The sequence below is a fragment of the Gossypium raimondii genome, chromosome 9 (genome assembly GCF_025698545.1).
Source record: "Gossypium raimondii isolate GPD5lz chromosome 9, ASM2569854v1, whole genome shotgun sequence".
Taxonomy (NCBI): domain Eukaryota; kingdom Viridiplantae; phylum Streptophyta; class Magnoliopsida; order Malvales; family Malvaceae; genus Gossypium; species Gossypium raimondii.
The window spans coordinates 6,593,957-6,616,413 of record NC_068573.1 but is presented as its reverse complement, the minus strand read 5'-3'; the positions used below and the strand labels follow the sequence as shown (position 1 = coordinate 6,616,413).

At 35.3% G+C, this 22,457-nt stretch overlaps 1 protein-coding gene across 1 annotated transcript; it reads right to left on the bottom strand.

Moving 5' to 3' along the window:
* Nucleotides 1–270: 270 nt before the first annotated feature.
* LOC105798270 (beta-glucuronosyltransferase GlcAT14B) lies at nt 271–4,289 on the bottom strand. The gene is made up of 4 exons (XM_012628272.2): nt 3,541–4,289; nt 3,359–3,434; nt 3,121–3,236; nt 271–1,121 (listed from the first exon to the last, which is right to left on the bottom strand). The coding sequence occupies exons 1-4, from the start codon at nt 4,130–4,132 to the stop codon at nt 607–609; spliced, it is 1,299 nt and encodes a 432-aa protein (XP_012483726.1). The 5' UTR covers nt 4,133–4,289; the 3' UTR covers nt 271–606.
* Nucleotides 4,290–22,457: the final 18,168 nt, after the last annotated feature.

The window sequence follows — 22,457 nt, the reverse complement described above, 5'->3', positions numbered from 1 at the left end:
TTTTTGACTTAAATGTTTAAAAGAAAAACCTCACATAATAATTTAAAAAACAATTAAACCTCTAATCAGTCGTCAAAGTTTTCTATAGAGAAAAGTTAATTTCAATTGAGTTAATTGAATGCTAATTTTCTTAATTATTTTACGAGTATTATTTAGTATGGGTTGATATTATGGAACCCTATTTTTACTCTATAGTTTTGAACCATACATATATATATATATACAATACCATTAATGTGCGGATCATGAAATTTGGATGAGAGGAAAAAGTGTGAAACTTGAACTTCTCTTCAATATGTAATCGTTACACAATAACACTAGCAAAAGAAAAAAGTGAGAAAGATTCCAGTGGGACCAACACCATCTCCAACACTGTAAATCCATCTCTAATCGTGTAAATTGACAAGTTCATCAGTAATCATGCTGGTAATTATCTAAATCAAAAAAGATCGCCTATACCTTTTTCTTATCATTCTTTTTCAAACCCTACCAGAAGGAGCATTGAATACCTTGATTGCATCATCTTCATCTTTTGATACATGTATAAACCTACCTCATTCAGCTTGAGTGCCACCCTTTGCGAGTTTCAGTTCGTGTTAGTTCGAGTTATTTGCATTGTCGCGGTCTAAAATTGTCATTGGATAGAAGAGAGCTGATCAACTTTTCCAACCTTTTTGCTCCGGGGCCAGGCCTGATGACTGTTTTGTTACCAATAACAGTGCAAGGATCGGTCCCATTCTTCCCACTTCCTACACACCAACCACCAGGAGTAAACATATCTGGGCCACGAGACAAGATCTCAGAGTCGATTTTATCAAGTACAGGATCATCCCTAGGGAACTTTCTAGCAAAAGGGGCATTGCTATCGATCATCCGTTGCATGTCAGCAAGCCTGAGGAGGTGAGGATGCTGCTTAGGAGGGTTATCCCATGATATAAAATGGAGATCGCTGTTTACTGTACTGTTACGGAACTCTTGAGCATTACAAATGACAGTGTGGAAGTAACCTTCTGGAGATGATAAAAAGTTTGCGTAATACATGAGGACAGTTCGAGGTAGGTTGTCCCATCCCCAAATGCAATAGTCAACAAAAGGGCGAGAAAGTGCCATCCATGCAGAACCTATTAAAGAAATGGTACCAGTGTTACAAGCGTCTGCAGACAATAGCGGATATTTATGGATGCCTAATAGATTCTAGCAACAAGTTAGATTGAAAAACATTTTGCCAGAATATGAATGAACACGTTTTCCAATCACAATAGCATGCATATGGTCATACAGCAGCCAATTCCAGATGAAATTCACTACTTCATGAGACTGTTCTGACATTTAGACTGCATAGTATATATGTTCCTTACCACTAAATGGTACTAAATTAGAATATATTTTCGCTACTGCATAAACTTTCAGTATAACCATATGATTGATCAAAGTTATCAAAAATATGAAGATGAATGTTATGCAAAAGCATCGGTAGTCAACAATTATAAACATCATACAATTCAATGAAATTACGAGTCAAACATAAAATAACGTGTAAGCATGGTTTAGTTGTCTAGAGATCTAAGCTAATTGCAACATCAAAACCATACCGTTTTGCCTTAAATTTTTGTTTAGATAGTTTCAAGGAACAGAATTACATTAATATCCTACATGAAAAGGAAATCAAATGAATTACATGGCTTGAATTAGAAAATGAATTTGGAGACGTTAAAAATAAAAGAAATAAAGAAGTCTTGTCAGCTAAACTTGGAAGACAAAAACGAAATGAGTAAGGCAATATTTGGTTAACAAAGTCACATTGTTCTTGCTTATAATTAAGCATTCCATATTTTGAGAATTATGGGAAATTTATTTTAGGCTAAGACACATTTTTTATTTCTATTTTCTAATCAAGTCGATGACAAACATCAAGGATCTAGTGCTCAGTGTTAACCATTAACCATCCAATATGACATTTAAAATTAAAACAAAAATAAACCACAGGAAAAAGTAATAGCCTACAGGTAAAACCAGAGAAGAACTAGGCAGTGTTCAAAGAAAACTTGAACGAACTCACTGCTTAAACTTTGTTTTCTAGAAAAAGTGCACACGGGAGAAAATGAGCAAAGAAGAGTACATATAAATTATCTTTTTAGCACATCCAGGTTTCTATAAAGGCTTTGGCAATATCAGCAAAACCAATGTTAAATGGATAGGCAAATGTGCAAGATGCATGTGTCTCCTAAAAATCTTTCAATTTCTATGTTTTAAGGGGAAGCTAGAGAGTTGGCAGATAAGCAAGGGTTTCACCGTCTAATTGGCAGGGGCACCATCAAAACCCCCCAGATCAAACATGTTTCATGGCTATTTCAGGAACAAAGGAAAGATAATAGTAAGTAAAAAATAATTTAGTATCCTGACAGAGATTTCTGCCTATTGCACCAATCTTCCCAAATATTTCTCACCAACAATCCCTTGTGCTGAGCAGGAAAGCTTTCTTAACGTGCATCTGTTCCACATTCTGCAACTAGATATTTGTCATTCTACTATAGATATTTGTCCACTTCCTTCGAATCAGAAATTCTGAAATATCTTATCATACCATGAGAAGCTTTGAAAGCAAAACAATTGGCCTTCCTTTACATAATCACTTCAATAAGCTGCTTTTAAGCAATCAGAAAGCTGACAGAACATGAACCAGAAAGTTGCTTGTTCTCCACAGTCCAACCAATCGATTTCGATTAAAATCAAAGCTCAGTCAAATCTATTGTTCTTTGGAAACCCAGACAAGAAAAGAAAAACAACCGTACTTACAGTCTTTAACTTTGACCTCTAACTTTGTCACAAAAGAATCAAATCAAGTCAAAACTAGATTCCAGTTTCAACCTCAATTATACTAATCTAACAATATAAACAAATGTACTCAGTGAAATATTATCTAAACCGATTATTTAAATCTGCCAAGAGATCATTGCATCTGACAATTATCCTCACAAGAATAGAAAAGACTAAACAGAGTGTCTATCTAGACAGAACTTACCTAAAAATGGCAAATAAACGACATCACCAAGATTCCCACAATTGCATATATTAACCAAACACAACACTATATAATTCAAAGCTTTCAGCGCCTTTTACCTGTAAAGAGTTTGAATGCAGTAGGCACACTTCTCTTCTGTGTAACCCAAAACACATCAGCTTTTCTCATGCTATACAATCCTGGATCAATAATGATTGGTTTAGCCCTCTGGAACCTGCCATTACAACAACAAAACCCCAACAATCAATCAGTTTCTTGATATAAAAGATACCCAAAAAAGGAAAGTTTGAGGAAAACTAGGATTTAAAGGCTATAAAAGAATACAAATGTACTCACTCTTTCCACCCAATATTGCTTGTATGATCGATGAAATTTAGATCCCTTGGCAAGTATGAAAATGTGTGCAACAAATCTGAAAGATACCCAAAATCTCAAAGCCAAAATCAAAGACGAAAATGGAATTTTCTTTACAAAGAAATGGGAGGGGGGGAATTAATTATTTGGAAGATCCAACTCACCATCTTGGGTAACAAGGGGATAATCAGAAGCACTAAGATTAATGAACCAATCCCAATCTCCACCTTCTTTCAACAAAATTGCAGCAGCATGAAGCGTATTAGCAACCATAGTAGGGCCTCTGTAAGTGACCAAATTAGCTTTCACAATCATCCTAACATTCCCTACTTTGTTAAACACTGGATGATCCTTCACGAACTTCTCCAGATCGAGCCTCTCTTCAGAGCTAGCTTCCCGGTCAAGATGAACCACGTATTGATTCAAAGGATGGTAAAGGGCTAAAAGAGTCCTCTTAAGCATCCGACAGTCGCCGGCAGAGCCGGAGATGAGGTAGGCGAAGCGGGGAGGCGGAGGGAGGGTGGAAATAGGGATGGGTTTTAGTTGGTTTTCCACGAAAGGAGAGGAACCGCCGGTTACGGCGGAGGAACGGTAGAAGAAAAGAAAAGGGGAGCCATCGAAAGAGGTTAAGGTTGTTAAGAAGAGTAAAAATAAAGAAACAATGGAGCCAACAGCTAATGGGAAGATCCATTTACGCTCCATTGCTTGATTGTTGTTGTGTCGAAACTGCATGTAATAGCTTCTTAATCTCTTCATTTCCTTTTTTTCTTTTTGTTTGTTTGGATTAAAGAAAAAGAATAAGAGAAAACTGAGAGCTCTGATCTGAGATTCTTCAGATTTTGGTGCTTTGGAGTGAAATTTAAGAGAAGTTTTTCTTTTCTCTTTGGTACGTGTTAGATACGGGGAGCAAAGTATTTCGCCGTGAAAATAGGGAGAATTTAAGACAGATTAATTAATTAAAGGGTTAATTTAATTTTGATCAAAACTAAAAATAAATGGAAAAATATGCATATCAATTCCGCATAATTTTAATATTTAACTAATAATACCGATTCAATCTTAATTCGATTGGCATCAATATTATTGTTAGTGCAGAAGACCGTGGATTCAAATGCGCTGAAACGCACTATACTCTTAATTAAGAGTTGTGGAGAATATATATCCAACATCTGTGTAGATAATAGTAATTTTCATGATTATACATCCATAGTAGAGCAAGCGACTCTTTCTCAACCAGGCTTGGGCAAAACAGCAGAGCAAGTACAAGTATTATTAACATAGAAAAAATGCGCTCCTTGTCATTAAATTAATGTGTTTGCTCGCGGTAATTGTGGCGTCTCGAGAGAACCGATGATTACATCTTTGAGGCATTTACTAGTACTAATACATCTGAGAATTCTTAATTGGCTTGTTGTAAATAACCTCGGGACTATGAAACAAAGGATTATCCCTGACACCTACACCGAGGTATTAGCGGTGATTCGCAAAACAGAATGCGATATGACGAGATAGAATGCAATAGAAACAAAGACATAAAAAACTAGTATTACACATCCATAATAGAGCAAGCGAGTGATGAAATAGAACAACATATTACTCCACAACAATCCTTTCTTTCATCAAGTACGTAAATGACATAAGTTCAGACCTTATAACCCTTATACCGACCTTCAATATTATTTTAATAAAAAAATAATTAAATATATAATATAAAATGCATCCTAACATTTAGCTTAATATTGGAAACATACTTTCCATACTTGAATTAGTTACAACCCTCATATATATATATATATATATATATATATATATAAGAATATATTTTACTTCAATAAATAAATTTCCATTTTAATTAGATGATTTTGGTTAATTGGGTTATCTAATGTGATTTGTACTTAAACATGTACAAATATATTAAAATGAGATTAAGTACCTATTTTTCCTTTTAATAATTTTAAGTCCTCATCAAATGTATGAAAACAACATGGTGGACCATAACTAGGGGTTACTTGTTGGATTCAATTTGATATAAAACATTTTAAATCTTACTTTCAATTTGGACTAAATTAAAATATAATTGGGTCATTTTAAATAATAAAATGGAAATTTCAAATTCAACAATATAAATATTAAACTAGTAAAGTTTGGTAAAAGTATCATGGAAGATCTTTTACTAAGAGTAGGGTTACGTTTTCCTCTTTCTACTCAAAAATAGGTAAAATAGTTCTTATAAGTTAGATCAAAGAGTAAGTTGATCATTTTGTTAAAAATTTTATCCATTTTTACTATTAGAAAACGGTCTCTGTATATTAGCATGAGGTACACATGCCACTATTTGATTATTCTGTCAGCCATGCTAGTTTTTAATAAAAATGACCAGTGTGCTCTTTAATCTAATATACAAGAATTAATATACCCATTTTTAAGTAGAGGGAACAAAATGTAATCTAACACTTAATGCAATAACTTCCATGATATTTTTATCGCATACAAAAAACTAAATCATATAACTCATGGGTGCGATTTGTTTTAGGTCCCTAACAATTTATGCATATATAAAAATTGAAATTCAAAAAGAGAGAATATTATTGTAAATATTTTTTTTGAACAATCTCAATATAGGTTCTGATTATATCTTCTTTTTGACACAGTGCCTAGAACTATCCATAGCCCCTCCTCAACCCATAAATAGGAGGATAATACGCTTCAGCGTACTCGAACTACATCCTCCTGTATTGACAATAATACTCGTACCAATTAATCTAGGACTCAATTGTAAATATTAAAATTTTAATTTTTAAACCATAATTTTGATATAAATGCAAAATTTCCCCCAAACATAAATCAATGAGTTGTTTCATAAAATCATGTTAATTTTGAGACCTATAAAGAAAAGATGATAGAGGTAGGTCTTCCATTAAATACATTGATAGACTCTGAAGAGAGTGTGGAATTTGGAAAGACTTGAAAAAGTGGGAAATTTGAAGTGGTCAAAGCTAAGAATTCTGATTATTTCCTGGGTTCTTCATTACAAAATTCCAAAACAGATATTGATGACTTTACTTGACATTTAAAGCAGAATCAATGCAAAACTATAATTGTACTAGAAGAAGAAAATTCACATTTATTTTTGCATTTTTTATATTAAATATTAAATAAACATTATTATTATTAGTTTTCTTTATGAATATAAGTTTTAAGTATTTAATTGCAAATTTTATTTTTTAGTTTTAAATATGTTAGAGGTTCTTGTACTATTTTGTAATTTAAAATTTGGTCCTTATATTTTAATTTTGAGACATTCAGTCATTGTACTTTTTATTTAAAAATATTGATCTCTTCGTCCAATTTTTCAATTATAAAGAGATAGAATAACTTTTGGCCCTCAATGTTTTATAGTTTTTGTCGATTTGGTCCTTACTCTTTAAAAGAACATAAAAATTATAAAAATAAAAAAAATTATAATTTCAATAAAAATCTTAAAATTTTAAAAATTATAATTTTAAAAATAGAACTTTTATTTAAAAATAAAACTCTTTAAAATTTAAAAAATCATTTATAAAATTCATAAACTCATAAAAGTCCAAAAACATTAAAAAACTCAATAATATTAAATTTGAAAATTAAAAATTTATTTTAAAAATTATATTAAAAATTTAATTTATTCAACCAACTGGTCACCTAACCACCAGTCAAGAAGTCAATAAAAAGAACTTTCTTTTTTGAAATGTTTAAACTTTTTGGCTAATTTACTAAAAAAAGCCGTTCTTTTTCAAAATTTACCGAAATGGGCTGATTTCTTGATTATTTACCGGAATAGGCCATTTTCTGGGAAATCGCGTCCACGTCAGCAGGTCGCGCTAACGTGGACGCGATGTCCCGCGTGCGTGAACAGTGGCCCAACGGTCAAAAATTTGACTGTTGCCCCCCCAACGGTCAAAAAATAAAAAACTATAAAACCCCCTACCCCCATTTTTTTTCACAAACAAATCCTATCTAAATTTCCTTCCAAAATTCTCTCAATTTCCTTCCAAAATTCTCTCAAACTCTCAAACTCTCAAATTCCTTCCAAAATCCTCTCAATTTCCTTCCAAAAATCTTTAAAATCCATATTAAATTTCTTTTTCTATTCAATTTCATTTTTTAAGATAATTTTAAATATTTTTATATTTTTTTAAAATAATTTTAATTTTTTAATATTTTCAACAATGGCCGGATCATTGATTCGTCTTGATAGGAATCACATATCGGTGGAGCAAATGAAAATGGTAAGTATTAAATTTAAATTTTAAATATTATTTAAGATATTTTTATTTATGTATTTTTAGATAATTATTAATTTATTATTTGTTATAAAGTTTGAAGATCGGGTATTGGAATGCAATATCCGGAATATGCATGCTCCTCCATCACCGTTAGTAGAGGACTACCTGCGGGAAGCGGGTTTTTGGCACGTGGCGACGGTAGGCCGGGGATGCAAGTTGGAGCTGAAACTGATCAGTGCGTTGATCGAGAGGTGGAGACCCGAGATGCACACATTTCATCTTCCATGTGGAGAGTGCACTATCACTCTAGAAGATGTCCATCTGCAATTGGGATTGCCGGTGGACGGGCACCCAGTCACCGGGTCTGCCCAATCTAGCAATTGGGAGGCGGTGTGCTACGAGCTTTTGGGCGTTGTTCCGGATAAAATGGATGGAGGTAAGGTGGAGATGGGCTGGTTACGTACCACCTTCCCCGATCCGAATACAAATTCAACCGAAATTGAAAGAATCCGATATGCTCGATCATACATTCTTCAAATAATTGGAATTTATCTGATGCCTGACACGTCACGGAGCCGTGTACATCTAAGGTGGCTGCTAAAACTCGTTGATTTTAGAGGAGCCGGTGAATTTAGTTGGGGGTCTGCCGTCTTGGCAACATTATATCGGGAGATGTGCGGGGCGACGCGACCGAGGATAGCAAACATCGGAGGTTGCCTGTCACTACTGCAATCATGGGCACAGTTTCGCTTTCCATTTCTACGTCCTCGAGTGAACCACCCATATACATTCCTACTCGTAACGAGGTAAATTTTATATTACATTTTGAAATTGTTATGTAGATTTTGTAAGAATAAAAGTATGCTAAAAATTTATTTAATTAGGTGGAACCATCCGCAAGTTATTGTGGATTACCGTCGAACTTGAAGATATACTGGCTTCTATTGGAGCAACGGTGAAGCAGTAAGTATTATTGCAAATAGATATTTCCATACATTCGCTAGTGGATTGATATTTAGTATTTAGTATTTAGTATTATGTATATAAGTTATATTTCTATCATGTTCATGTAGTTTCAATGGACACCATACGAGGATCCGCAATCTGGGCGTGTCCGGAAGAGTTTTTACAAAATCCGAACGCTGGCACGCGAAAGTGGTGTTGATCAACTATGCAACCGTGGAGCCCCACCGACGATGAGTCCCTGACGGTTTGGATGTAGACAACCGATTCTGCGGACCACGAGGTGTTTGACGATCACCACAAAATCGACCTTCTGGCTATTAGGTATGGATTGGCCTGAATCTCGGTCGAGTACGAAAATGTGGGAAAATCGGCATGAATATCTACCTACTCGGGAACAAATCATCGTTCCAGAGTTAGCATGCATTCCAGAATACATGCCATGGTTTAGGATCCATGGGAAGCCGTATTTACTTACGCTAAAGGAGAGGCAGTGGCAAATACGTGTCGGAAGGGAAAGGCGCGGGCCTCTAAATCCAAGGCGACAAGACTACGAAGGCAGCCCCTCAACGAGGCCCAGACATTCACCTGGCTCATCATCAGCGGCCATGCAATCACTGTCTCCAACGAGAGCACCGACGCAGTCTCCTAAAGCAGCAATTCAACAGATGATACCCACGCAATCACCTTTCCCTATGATGCCAGGTGTGTTTCCTGGCCCTTATATGTACCCTAACCCATACATGTATCCTTTTACGAATCCTATGACAGGTTGGAGCCAAATGCCTGGATCAGCTCTATTTCCTGTAATACCGAGCGGACCACCGATAACTAGGCCAGCGGCGCAGGAGGGGTCGCAAGGAGGCCGTCGGGGAGCTCTCATTTTTACCAATCGCCAGCAACGCATGACTTTCAAACTCCGTCGCCGTTCATGATGCAAACACCTCCACATACACTATTCTTTGAAGGTGGATCATCGTCCCAAGTCCGACAACCAGATGCCGAACCGAAAGAACAACAATCAATACCGGAGGAAGAACAACCGCCACCGGAAGCTAGAGGAAGGAGGAATCCAGCGCGTAACCGTCGACGGCCGCCATGTGGAACCGAATCCCCCGATCATAGACATTGATTACCGTATTAAAATTAATTATTTGATGTAATGAAATAGAAGTTTATTCGATGTAATACACATAGAAATTTTTTCGAGTTATTTTGATTATTTGATACCCTAACCTAATTTATTTAAAAACCCTAACCTAATTTAATTAAAAACCCTAACCCTAGCCTAATTTAATTAAAAACCCTAACCCTAACCTAATTTAATTAAAACCCTAACTCTAACCTAATTTAATTTAATTAAAACCCTAACCTAACCTAATTTAATTTAATTAAAACCCTAACCTAACCTATTTTAATTAAAAACCTAACCTAATTTAATTTATTTAAAACCCTAACCTAATTTAATTAAAAACCCTAACCCTAGCCTAATTTAATTAAAAACCTAACCTAACCTAATTTAATTAAAACCCTAATCCTAACCTAATTTAATTAAAAACCCTAACCTAACCTAATTTAATTTAATTAAAACCCTAACCCTAAAAACCCTAACCTAATTTAATTTATTTAAAACCCTAACCTAATTTAATTAAAAACCCTAACCTAGCCTAATTTAATTTAATTAAAACCCTAACCTAACCTAATTTAATTAAAACCCTAACCTAACCTAATTTAATTTAATTAAAACCCTAACCTAACCTAATTTAATTTAATTAAAAACCCTAACCCTAACCTATTTTAATTAAAACCCTAACCCTAACCTAAATTAAAACCCTAACCCTAACCTAATTTAATTAAAACCCTAACCTAACCTAATTTAATTTAATTAAAACCCTAAACCTAACCTATTTTAATTAAAAACCCTAACCTAACCTAATTTAATTTAATTAAAACCCTAACCTAACCTAATTTAATTTAATTAAAACCTTAACCCTAACCTATTTTAATTAAAACCCTAACCATAACCTAATTTAATTTAATTAAAAGCCCTAACTCTAACCTAATTTAATTAAAACCCTAAACCCTAACCTATTTTAATTAAAACCCTAACCTAATTTATGTAAAACCCTAACATAATTTTACCTAATTTGATAATCCTACTAACCATTAACACATTTTTGGGGCTTAATAATTTTACATAATTTGATAATTTTACTAACCATTAACAAAATTTTTGGGCTTAATAATTTTACATAGTTTTAAATAATGTTAGATTTGGTAAAATGTTTTGACTGGTACTAACAATTAAGAAATTAAAGTAATTTGATAATTTTACTAACAATTAATACAATTATCAATTAATAATTGAATAAAATATATTTTTTTGTAAAATTACATTCAACTATTGCGATTAGGGCATGATCGACTTATATGGCCTGGGTTCCTACACCATCCGCACAACTTCTGTTGACTGGCTGTTTCTCGGATATCCATATTGTTCCGTATTCTAGTGGAGCAAGGTCGACCCTTCGACTTGCGACGCAACTCTATATCCGGTAACAGCTTAAAAGGAGCAAGAGATACAGGCGGCCACTTACGTTCATCTAGGACCGGTGGGAAAATGTGTCTCCATACGTTGTACATGTTTTCTAATTTGTACACTTCGTCCACATAACTCAGCGGATCCAGACGGAGTTTTTGACAAGCTGCAATAACATGAGCGCATGGATAACGAAGTGCATCAAACTTCCCACAGTCACAAGTCCTATTTCGCAAGTGTACACGATATTGCCCGCCAATAACACCTTGGTGCGGTCTGTCAAACTCCGTCACGCGAAACCATAAATTGTCTCGATCGTGACACACTGCGTTCATGATGTTTGCCCTCGCCTTCACCTTGTTAGTTTCTTGAACTACCTTACTGCACCATACATGACCACCCTGCATCTGGCCTGCATAAGTTGCTGCTCGCTTTGGAAATAGCGCCGCCAAACGGAAATATGTCTCTCGCACAACCGATGTTATCTGTAGATGGCGCGTTCCTTTAAGAACAGAATTTATGCATTCTGCCAAGTTCAACGTCTTATGACCATATGGTAGGCCTCCGTCATATGCTTGTGCCCATTGTTCGAAACGTATGTTGTAAAGGTAGTCCGCCCCTTCTCCGTTTTGGAATCGTAAAATTGCCAACATCTCGTGAAAACGATCTTTATTCATTTCATACCCTACCAATATAAGAACATAGCGAATATTTTATACCACTTCTACCAATAAAACTAATTCAAATTGACAAACGAAATAACACAGTTATAGAGTAAATACCCATGTTGGTCACTTGTCGTCGTTCGCTCTTAGATGGATATTGTCTGTAGTAGTTCGAAGCAACGTGTCTTAGGCAATATCTATGGTGTGTGCGCTGCCACAAGCTTTCCTCTCGATCAAATGCAGCTAGTGTACCGGCGCCCCAATTTGAAATAACACAGATATCAGGTTGGGGGAACACATGCCTCCTTAACCTAGAGAGAAAGAAATCCCAGTCATTAGATGACTCCCCCGGTGTTATTGCAAATGCAATTGGAAGAATTCTCCCACCGCCGTCCTGTGCCACTACAACCAATAGCCGATGAGTATACCCACCGAACATGAAGGTACCGTCAATTTGTACCAACGGCTTGCAGTATGGAAATGCGTCTTAGCATTGCTTAAAGGTCCAAAATAGGCGTTTGAAGACTTGGCATCCACGTAGCAATCGGTCGTTGTAGTACGCATGTTCCGTTTCAAGGTCTGTGATGGCACCTGGGACATATCTCTCTAGCACCTAACACCACTGCCATATTTCATTATATGAGGCGTCCCACCCACTATGCATCTTCTCCAATACCTTTTGCTTAGCTATCCAAGCCTTGCGGTAAGAGGGCGTGTACCCCATTTGGCTACGAATATTGGCAATTATCACCGGCACTGAAGTCCTAAGATCTGCTTTTATCGTGGGCATTATCAAGCTAGCCAACATAGCTGAATCCATTTTGGGATGATCTTGTGAAACACCTACAGAGGGAGTACATTAAATAATGCAACATTGGAAAATAAAATTATTATTCAGACACATTCAACATTGTACCTGCAGCACATGTATGTGGACCTTTGTACTTTTTTATCTCCCACAACCCTGTTCTTTTTCTTAACGAGGCGACGATTTTCCATAAACATGTGCCGTCTTGCACCGCACACTTCGCCTCAAACTTATCAGATTTTGATTTAACGACGTGGTAATTAACACTGTTTTTGATGCTATGCTGTTTCAAAGCACCAATAAAACTATCCTTATTGGTAAACTGATTATCAACTTTAAGTTCACCGAAATCTACCCCCGAACTTGTACGATTGCGCAACCGGTGTGGTAGATCTGGAAACTCTAACGCATCATCTGCTGACAGATCAACATTATGCATGTGGGCTGGAGGTGAGTATGCTTTGAATTATGGATTTTCTTCATCATCTGAACTCCTTTCACCATCTTCACCTTCTGTTGGAATAGGCTCCGGTTCAGAAAATAATCCCACCTCTGCACCATCCGGCCCGGGCTCTCAAGGTGGCTCCACATCGGAGTCATCTTCAAACCCACAATCATCTGCAGCATACGACATCCCCTCACCGGTTGATATCCTAGGTAGTACGTCATCCCTTCTTCTGGGCATTTGATAACGTCCCCAACTGGATGTAGATTGCCATCCACTAGAACTTAATGTAGTTCCCTAGTACGTATTCCCAGCGTCAAACGTCGAGCCACCGACGTACATGTCCCATCCACCGACAGAGTGTCTTGCGGGGGATGTGCATTCGACACCGCTACCGAACATGGGCTTTCCGTATTTTGTAACCCGCTAACTGAGTGTCGGCCAGGGGTCGTGTATACATCTCGAACATCGGACGGAAGTGCATCAGTTGGCGACGTAAATTGTACATATAACTCAATATAAGTTGCTCCGCTAGCAATATGAGTCTGCACCATTGCCTCCAAGCTACGAGCACCTTTTATGTCGAATGAGTCATATGTCACCGGATCAACACAAGAACAAAATCGATACGTGATTGACAGAACTTTCATTGGCGTCGTTCCGAAGATTTTACGCCTAATTCTTTTACGAAGTTCTGTCAAATCGATGTTCTGGTTAAATGACAGTCGCACCGTATTCTCCGACAAAAAAACCACCATCCTCGGTGTGGCAAACCTCACCATCGTAGTAAATAACAGCACTAATACGTTCACTCATTTTAAAGCTCTAACTTTCTTAGCCTCTCTAAAATGTTTCTGCTATGACTTATGCACTCTAAGAACATTTTCTGCCTAATTTATAGCCTCAGCTCAAACTTGCTACTGTAGCAAAATTGCGTCCACGAGGGCACAATTTTATACTATTTGCTCAGAAACGTCAAAAAAAATATTTCTTACATGACCAACTGTAGCGAAATCGCGTCCACGAGGGCTCGATTTCACAATTTCTTCTCAAATATCATCTTGGTAGAAGTGATTTAATACTATTTGCTCAGAAACGTCAAAAAAAATTATTTTTTACATGACCAACTGTAGCGAAACCCTAAAAAGCCTGCACCCTAAACCCTAAAAGCCAGAAAACCCAAACGTGAAATCAACGTCAAAATCGCGTCCCCGGGAACGCGCTACATGGTAGGACATCGTGTCCACGTCAACGTGACCTACTGACGTGGAAGGAAATCGCGCCCTCAAGCTGACTTGGACGCGATGTCCTGACACGTACCCTGACATCGCGCTGACGTGGACGCGATTTCTCGAAAAATGGATTATCTTCCAAATAAATCTTTCATTCATAATTATACTGTACAGATTCTTAAATTTATACATTCTTTGTATAATCTTTTGTACCTACAATAGGTCCCTAGATATCAACGACATGAGTGACGCTGCTACAGACTCATAATCTCCTTTTGAGCGAAACATGTGTTTAGAGGGATCTCAGGACTTTGAAGATGACATAGATTGTAGCCTATTTCCAGACTTGTTAAGGATGGTAGAACAATTTGAGAAACGGATCTTACCCTAAAAAAATCATTGGGATACATGACTTCTCCTTATATGGGGCATGAAGGTCATTTGGTCGATCTCACCAAAAGAATCTGACAGTCATCGATTCATCTTTGTGGTCGTCAATTACTTTACTAAATGGGTGGAAGCTGCTTCATATGCCAATGTCACAAAGTCGATAGTTAGCAAATTCGTGAAGAATCATATGTCAGCATGGAACCCCAAAAGGATCATATCTGACAATGTACTAAATTTGAACAACAGCAAAAGTTTACAGTCTGTTCACGATTAATGCCATATTGCCCAAAAAAAAGATGGCGCAAAAAAAAATCTACCGGGGCAATGCCTTTCTCTTGGGCCCATCGCGGTTTTGCCTATTGAAGACAAGATTCTTTCTTTTTGAGTTTTTGGATCCAATTCCGATTGAAGAGGAATGTTCAAAGTTATCCATCATGGTCAAATGTGCCAAAAGCAAATGATGCGAGCTCACAAAAAAGGTCCGCCCTAGAGAATTCCTTGAGAGGGACCTGGTATTGAAGAAGATCCTTCCTATACAAAAAGAACTTTATCCCAAGCTGGGAAGGACCTTATGTAGAAGGCCTTATCTGGAAAAGCGTCAATTTTTATCAGAAGGGATAACAAGGACATGCCTAATCCTATGAGTTCAGATTCAATCAAAAAAAAATTTCAAAAAAAAAAAGAAAAGAAAAATGAGAGGTCAAGGTAAAAATCTGCAAAGGACGCCTTGAGACCAAAGGGGATTTAAGTTAAAAACCCGAAAAGGGCAGTTCAAATTTTGATCAGAATGGGACATGAGGTGATCAGAGTAGCTCAAATTTTGATCAGATTGAGGCATGTTGTGATCTTTCTATACCTAAATCAACAGGAAAGGGTAGGCGACATCTTGGGACATCGACGAAGTACTGTAGATCTCCTAAACACATGTCAAACTCAGAATGGTCTTTAGAAAGTTTGTACAGAGAAGCTCAAGCTGCGATATCTGGGGCACCCAATTTTCATACTATTTATATTGAATTTGTTGTTCTTGGAATACTTCATTCTTTCCCAAGATACACATTCTCAATCAATTTCTTTGTTATCCTTATTTACTATTTTTTGATAATCTATTCATTTCGAGTTATGCTCAGAACCAATTGTATTCTCATCCATTGTTATACCCTTTTTGCAAGCATGTTGCATTGGAATAATGATTAATGGACTAATAAAACTTTCAAAAGGGAAGTTTGGCATATTACTCTAGAAGTTTCTAAATAATACAGAAACCTGAAACAGGATTATTGTTTAGAACGCACCATGTTTAAAGGTTGGAAATCTGAAAAGGAAGAGTCTAAATTAGGACTTTCTCTTTGGATTTTGTTGTTAAAAACATTGATTGAACAAAATGACAAATCTTAAATAAACAAGTAAGCAATGATCACCAGACAGTAGGAAGAGGTTTCCTCGGAGAAGAAAGCCTTCATTTATGTATGAGCCTTTGGTACGATACCTTGGGAGTGATGTAAGGGACCAGAGAGATTTAGATCCTGTATCCTTGAATTGTGATAGGAGAGGATCGAGAAAAAGCCATATATTCCTACCTTTGGGTTACAGTGGGAGAATGATGTTACAAATTTTGCGCCCCAATGGATTGAACTTTGAGGTTTACAGTGGGGGGCAACCTGACTAAATGTTTCTTCAAAAAAGCCAACCAAGCAAGAAGGCGTTGTAGCACATCAGTGTTAAAGCCTTAATAAACTTCGAACAATGACAACCTAAGTGAGATCATTCTCGGAAAAAAAATTATTAAAAATTATGCATTCGTGGAAACACCATTCACACATGTCTAGTTAGGAGCATTTGATTCATTTTATGTCATCCTAATCATTAGGCATAATTAGGTTCATTATACAGGTCAAGTTCCCTAGAGAGCAGATCAGTGAAGATAACAGATCTTGCCTTCTTGCACCGACAGCAAAGCAGATCGAAGACACCAACCTTGTCTCTCTGGGTTGTAGCGGAACAGGTTAAAAATAGCAGATCTTGCCTTCCTGTACCGACAGCGAAGCAGATCGAAGACCCAACCTTGCCTCCCTGGGTTGCAGCGGAGCAAGTTAAAAATAACAGATCTTGCTTTCCTGTACCGACAGCGAAGCAGATCAAAGACACCAGCCTTGCCTCCCTGGGTTGCAGCGGAGCAGGTTAAAAATAGCAGATCTTGCCTTCCTACACCGACAGCGAAGCAGATCGAAGACACCAGCCTTGCCTCCTTGGGTTACAGCGGAGCAGGTTAAAAATAACAGATCTTGCCTTCCTGCACCGACAGCGAAGTAGATCGAAGACACCAGCCTTGCCTCCCTGGATTGCAGCGGAGCAGGTTAAAAATAACAGATCTTGCCTTCCTACACCGATAGTGAAGCAGATCGATGACCCCAACCCTATCTCTCTGGACAGCAGTGGAATAGGTTGAAGATTGTGAATCCTATCTCCTTGAGCAACAGTGGAGTAGGTTGAAAATAGCATATATTGCCTTCCTGTACTGGCAGTGAAGCAGATCGAAGATATCAGTCTTATCGTCTTCACGTTACAATGGAAAAGATTGAAGCCACAACGGCGAATATTATTTCTCTGGCATTGTAGCGGAGCAGATTGAAGCCACGACGGCGAATCTTATCTCCTTGGCGTTAAGGCTTGGATTAGCTGAAGTTGAACGGATTGAAGCTGTGGGCAGCGAATCTTATCTCTTTGGCATTATAGTGGAGCAGATTGAAGCCGCAACGGCGAATCTTACTTCCCTGGCGGTGTAATGGAACAGATTGAAACTACGACGGCGAATCTTGTTTCTCTAACATTGAAGATGGCAAATTTTATCTCCTTGAAGTTGCAGTGGAGCAGATTAAAGCCGATAATCCTATCTCCCTGAAGTTGCAGTAAAGCGGATTAAAACCTTGGATCTTATCTCTCTGAAGTTGCAGAGAGCATAACGCATCTAGTCTTATCTCCCTAAAGTTGTAGTGGAGCAGACCAAATAAACAAATCCTATCTCCCTAAAGTTGTAGCGGAGTGGATTAGAATGATGGATCTTATCTCTCTGAAATTACAGTAGAGCAGATCGCATCAAATTCATCTTTAAGTTGCAGCAGATCAAGCCGAAGCTACCAATCCTATCTCTCTGACGTTGCGGTGGAGTAGATCGAGACACCAATTCCTATACCTCTGAAGATGCAGTAGGATGGATGTGGCTGCTTGAAGAAGAAGAGCACCAAGATCCAGCGTGACCGGGCAAAAATTGGCCATTTCTAAAGTCTTTGCTCCGTTCCTGTTACACAACAACGAGCAAAGAGGGGCAGCTGTAATACCCAATTTTAGCCCAGACTCACATATGGAAACATAACCTTCGAGGATATGCAATCTTAGATATGATATGTAATCTTAGAAGATATGATTTTGTAATCTTAGAGATTTAATTTGTAGATACCCTTTAATCTTCGTCATTGTGTAATTGATCTGTACCGTTAGATTTGGGGAGGCTCAACTATAAATAGAGGCCTCTCCCTTCATTGTAGAAAAAAAAGAATCAATAAAAAAGGGAGAACGATTGACAGTTTTTTTTTAAAAAAAATCAATGAAAAAATGAGAACGATTGACAGTTTTTTAAAGGTGGCTTACTGTTTTTTTCTTTTTCGATTATTTTTTACTTATTTACGATTTTAAAAAAGGGAGAAGGTGATACCACTGCGAATTTTATTTATTTATTTTATTTAGCCCTAATAAAGTGACGCGTTTCAAAGGATGGAGATATTTTCCCATTCGAGCCCTATGAGTTATTCACGCCTTTTAATTGGGCCCTTCATTTTTTTTAAATTATGTTGATTTTCAATTTAATCCTTAATCTTTCATTTTAGGTTTTTAGTCTATTTTATTAATTTATTATTATTATTTTTATTATTATATTATATATTATTATTATACCTACATATATGTATATATGCATGTTAATATATATACATATATATTTTAAACGTTTTAATATATATACATATTATATACATACTTTATTATTATTTTATTTTCATAGTTTTTATACATATATATATATACACATTTATATTTCATAATATTTATCGTTTGCCCATATTCTATGATTTTTATATGTTTATACATTTTTGTAATATATACACATATATTTATACTCCATTCAAAGCTTATTATAAATATTTTCCACATTTTTATATTATACTTATATATTTCATTTTTAGTAAATGCATGAATATATTTTATATGTGTATATTTATATTTTCCTTGTTTTCATAAATGCATTATGTATTTTATATATATATAAGTTTTATAACCCAAAATTTTATGAGTAAATTATCTTTATGTCTTTTATTCTTCATAATTTCAAATGTATATATATTTTGTACCTTTTTCTCTTTATATTTTTTGTTTATTTCCTTCATTTGCTTATTGATTTATGTTTTCATTTATATTCATTTGATATTTTACATGTCATTGTTTATGTACATTAATTTCGTTTATTTCTATGCCATTGTTGTATTTATTATTACATTTTATATTTAATGTAGCATCACATCATTTTTTTCGATTTTAAAATTTTCAAAATTGAGATAATACTCGTATTTAGGATTTTCAAGGAAATTGAGCCCTAACGTATTGGGTTCCGATTTTCTTCGTTAAATCAACGATCGAGGTTGCTCATTAATAAAAAATATATAAAATAAAAAGCTTGTTGTTGGGGAGTTAAATATATTGTATCCTAACGTATTGGATGTGACGTATTGATTTCTCGAGACAAAGATTTTTTGAAAAAATAATAATAAAGGAAATATTTCAAGTTTGGGATTTTGAGGAATTGTGCCCTAACGTATTGGGCCGCGATTTCTTAAATCTTAAACAAATGAATATTCTTTTAAATTTTTATTACACGAGTTTTAGACTTATTCATTTTTGAGGAAATTAGAATGTTGTGCCTTAACGCATTGGGTGTGACATTTTCTTTCTCCAAAATGATAAGGGTCTTAATAAGTAACGTTTTTAAGTTTTTGCTAAGGATTATATTTTTCAAATTTTCGACATTAAGACACTAATTAATTAACTAGGTACCAATTTTGGGCGTTACGAGGGTGCTAATCCTTCCTCATACGTAACTAACTCCCGGATCCATTTTTTTAAAACTTGTAGACCAAAGCCGTTTTTTTAGGTGATCCAATCACACCTTAATAAAAGATTGGTGGCGACTCCCAAATTTTCATTTTTTAAAGTCGACAACCTAAAATTTTTTGTTTTTCAAAAAAATGGTTTCGACAATAATATATTTACGATACATTATATAAGTAATTATATATTAGATAAAAAAATGTGAATGATATTTTAAATGTTTATTTTTCAATAATGTTATACTTCATTCACGTCAAGACACATGGCAAGCAGAAAGGCTTCAAACAGTAAGCTTATCACCAATGAACCGATAGGTCTGTTAGTTTTCCTTTCTGGGATGGCCATTCGAAAAGTGCATGCCTTATGCCATTCGGGTCCTGAGCTTCATCAAATACATTAAGTTGTTTGTCACCAACTATCACTTGGGTCATACCATTAAATTAGAATAAATGACAGAATTTGTCCCATCACAGATATCATCATCCAATCCCACATGTTTCATAATGATGACTTAATGACAAGTTAAACACGTTATAAATACCTCCAAGAACGAGGAAGAAATGATCAATTTCTTAAGATATCAGGCCTACACTTTGTTAACTCACTCTCAACCTCTAGCCTTTATATTTCTCTCATCCTCACTCTTTGTAACCTTTGGCTTTCCGCCTCGACTAGGTGAATCGACTCTCACAACAACCACCACTCTCTCTATTGGAAAAAGTCTAATTTAAAACAATTTTCTATGAAAATTAAAATTTTGAAAATCAAGTTAATTTGTGATATTTATAGCAATAAAATTTTCCTTGAAAAATATCTATGCTTTGTGCTAGACGGATCCTAAATGTTTCTAGCTTTTAACCGAACGATCTTCTCTGTTATTCTCATACCATGAATCGATTCAAATATGCATTCGAATAATCACAAATCAAAACACAGAATTAGAAATAATTTTTGAGTCATTCTCTGGAAAATCTAGCTACAATGCAATGCTTTTATTTTGGGTGGCTATAGACAAATTGAGGGTTTGATTAAAAGAGCAACTAAAGGTGGTGGTGAGTTTTTTTTGCTTTGGCAGCTTCTATTAAATTTAAAGATCTCCCACCTTTCATTCCTATCCATTGGGTTCCTCCTACTCTTGGTTGTTTCAAGCTCAATACCGACGGGTCTTCATGCCACAACTATTATCCAATGTGAATATATGTTGTATTGTTGTATACATTTCATTTTTACAATTTATTTATAAAATGAAATATAAATCCAAATTCTCAACTCAATGTAAAAATTTTCTTTAACTCATGAAAAGCCCATGTTAGATAGATTTTTCTAGAATTTTCCAAATGCACACCAATGTTTTGAAAATCATATTTTAGGCTAATTTAGTAGGTGTTTTATTATGAAAAATATTTTATATTTTCATAATTCAATTTAAAGTAAATTGTATAGCTGGTCACTAGTGCTTTTATTTTGGTCACCCAAAATGAGATTCTTGTAATTTGATCACCTAACTTTTAGGGTATTTTCATTTTAATCACTCAAACGTTAAATCTCTAACGACGATTAACTGTACATACCACATCATGTTTACACTTTCATTTTGGTCACTAAATTTTTTTTTAAAGTATTGAGTGGAGTAAAAAAACATCAAGGATTAAAGTGAAAAAAATGGTAGAAACTAAATAACAAAGAAATAAAGTGAAAAAGTCATAATTTCCTTTTCTTTTTGGTCGAAACTAAGGTGTTCGTCGCCAGTAGCAATGACTACTTTGTTGCAGGTGCTCTCTGAAGAGGTATGAAATGTGCTTCATTTCTATGGATGAAGATCGAACCTCAAACATCATGGTTAAGGGATGAGGAGAGCAACTACCACACCACATCTCATGATTTTTACCCAAACAAAACTCATAATTTTTTCATCACTTCTTTACCCAAACAAAGAACACGCAATTAATTTAATTAATTACAAGTATATTTTCCTTTACTTTTAGCTTAGCATGAAAGATTCAAGATTATATAATCAACAAAAATTTAAGTTTCATATATAATTATTAAATATGAGTTAATTGAGTTGATTTCATTAAGGATAATCTCAAACATAAAATATAATTTTAAAATTTTAAAGGAAAATAAACTAATTAATTTTAATATTATAGTAACAAATTGATTCAATGAATAAAAATTTTCAAAATGTATTCAATTTATTTTGATGTTTTGAAATTTAATATTTTAATATTAAAAAAGAAATTTAGAATTGAAAATAGGATAAACAAGTACAATTTGACAATTTTTGTATATTATTTTAGTTTTATCTTTTTTTCACTTTAATTTTTGATTTTTTACTCCAATCAATACTTAAAAATTTTTTTTTTGGGTGACCAAAATAAAAGTATAAACATGATGTGGCGTGTACAACTAACCGAGTTAGAGATTTAACGCTTGAGTGACTAAAATGAAAACGACCTAAAAGTTAAGTGACCAAATTGCAAGGGTTTCATTTTAAGCAACCGATATGAAATTTTCCTAAAAATTGGGTGACCAACTAGGTAATTTACCCTCAAATTTTCAAAGTAATGTACAAGATTTTGGACTAAAACGAGAAACGACGTCCTCTTCTGCGTAG

What these genes read in the sequence shown, in the direction of transcription:
- LOC105798270 (XM_012628272.2), bottom strand. Translation starts at nt 4,132, where the DNA reads ATGAAGAGATTAAGAAGCTATTACATGCAGTTTCGACACAACAACAAT. An exon ending in TCCCCTTGTTACCCAAGATG is followed by an intron (nt 3,435 to 3,540) that starts GTGAGTTGGATC and finishes GGTATCTTTCAG; the next exon opens with ATTTGTTGCACACATTTTCA. An exon ending in AGCAATATTGGGTGGAAAGA is followed by an intron (nt 3,237 to 3,358) that starts GTGAGTACATTT and finishes TTGTAATGGCAG; the next exon opens with GTTCCAGAGGGCTAAACCAA.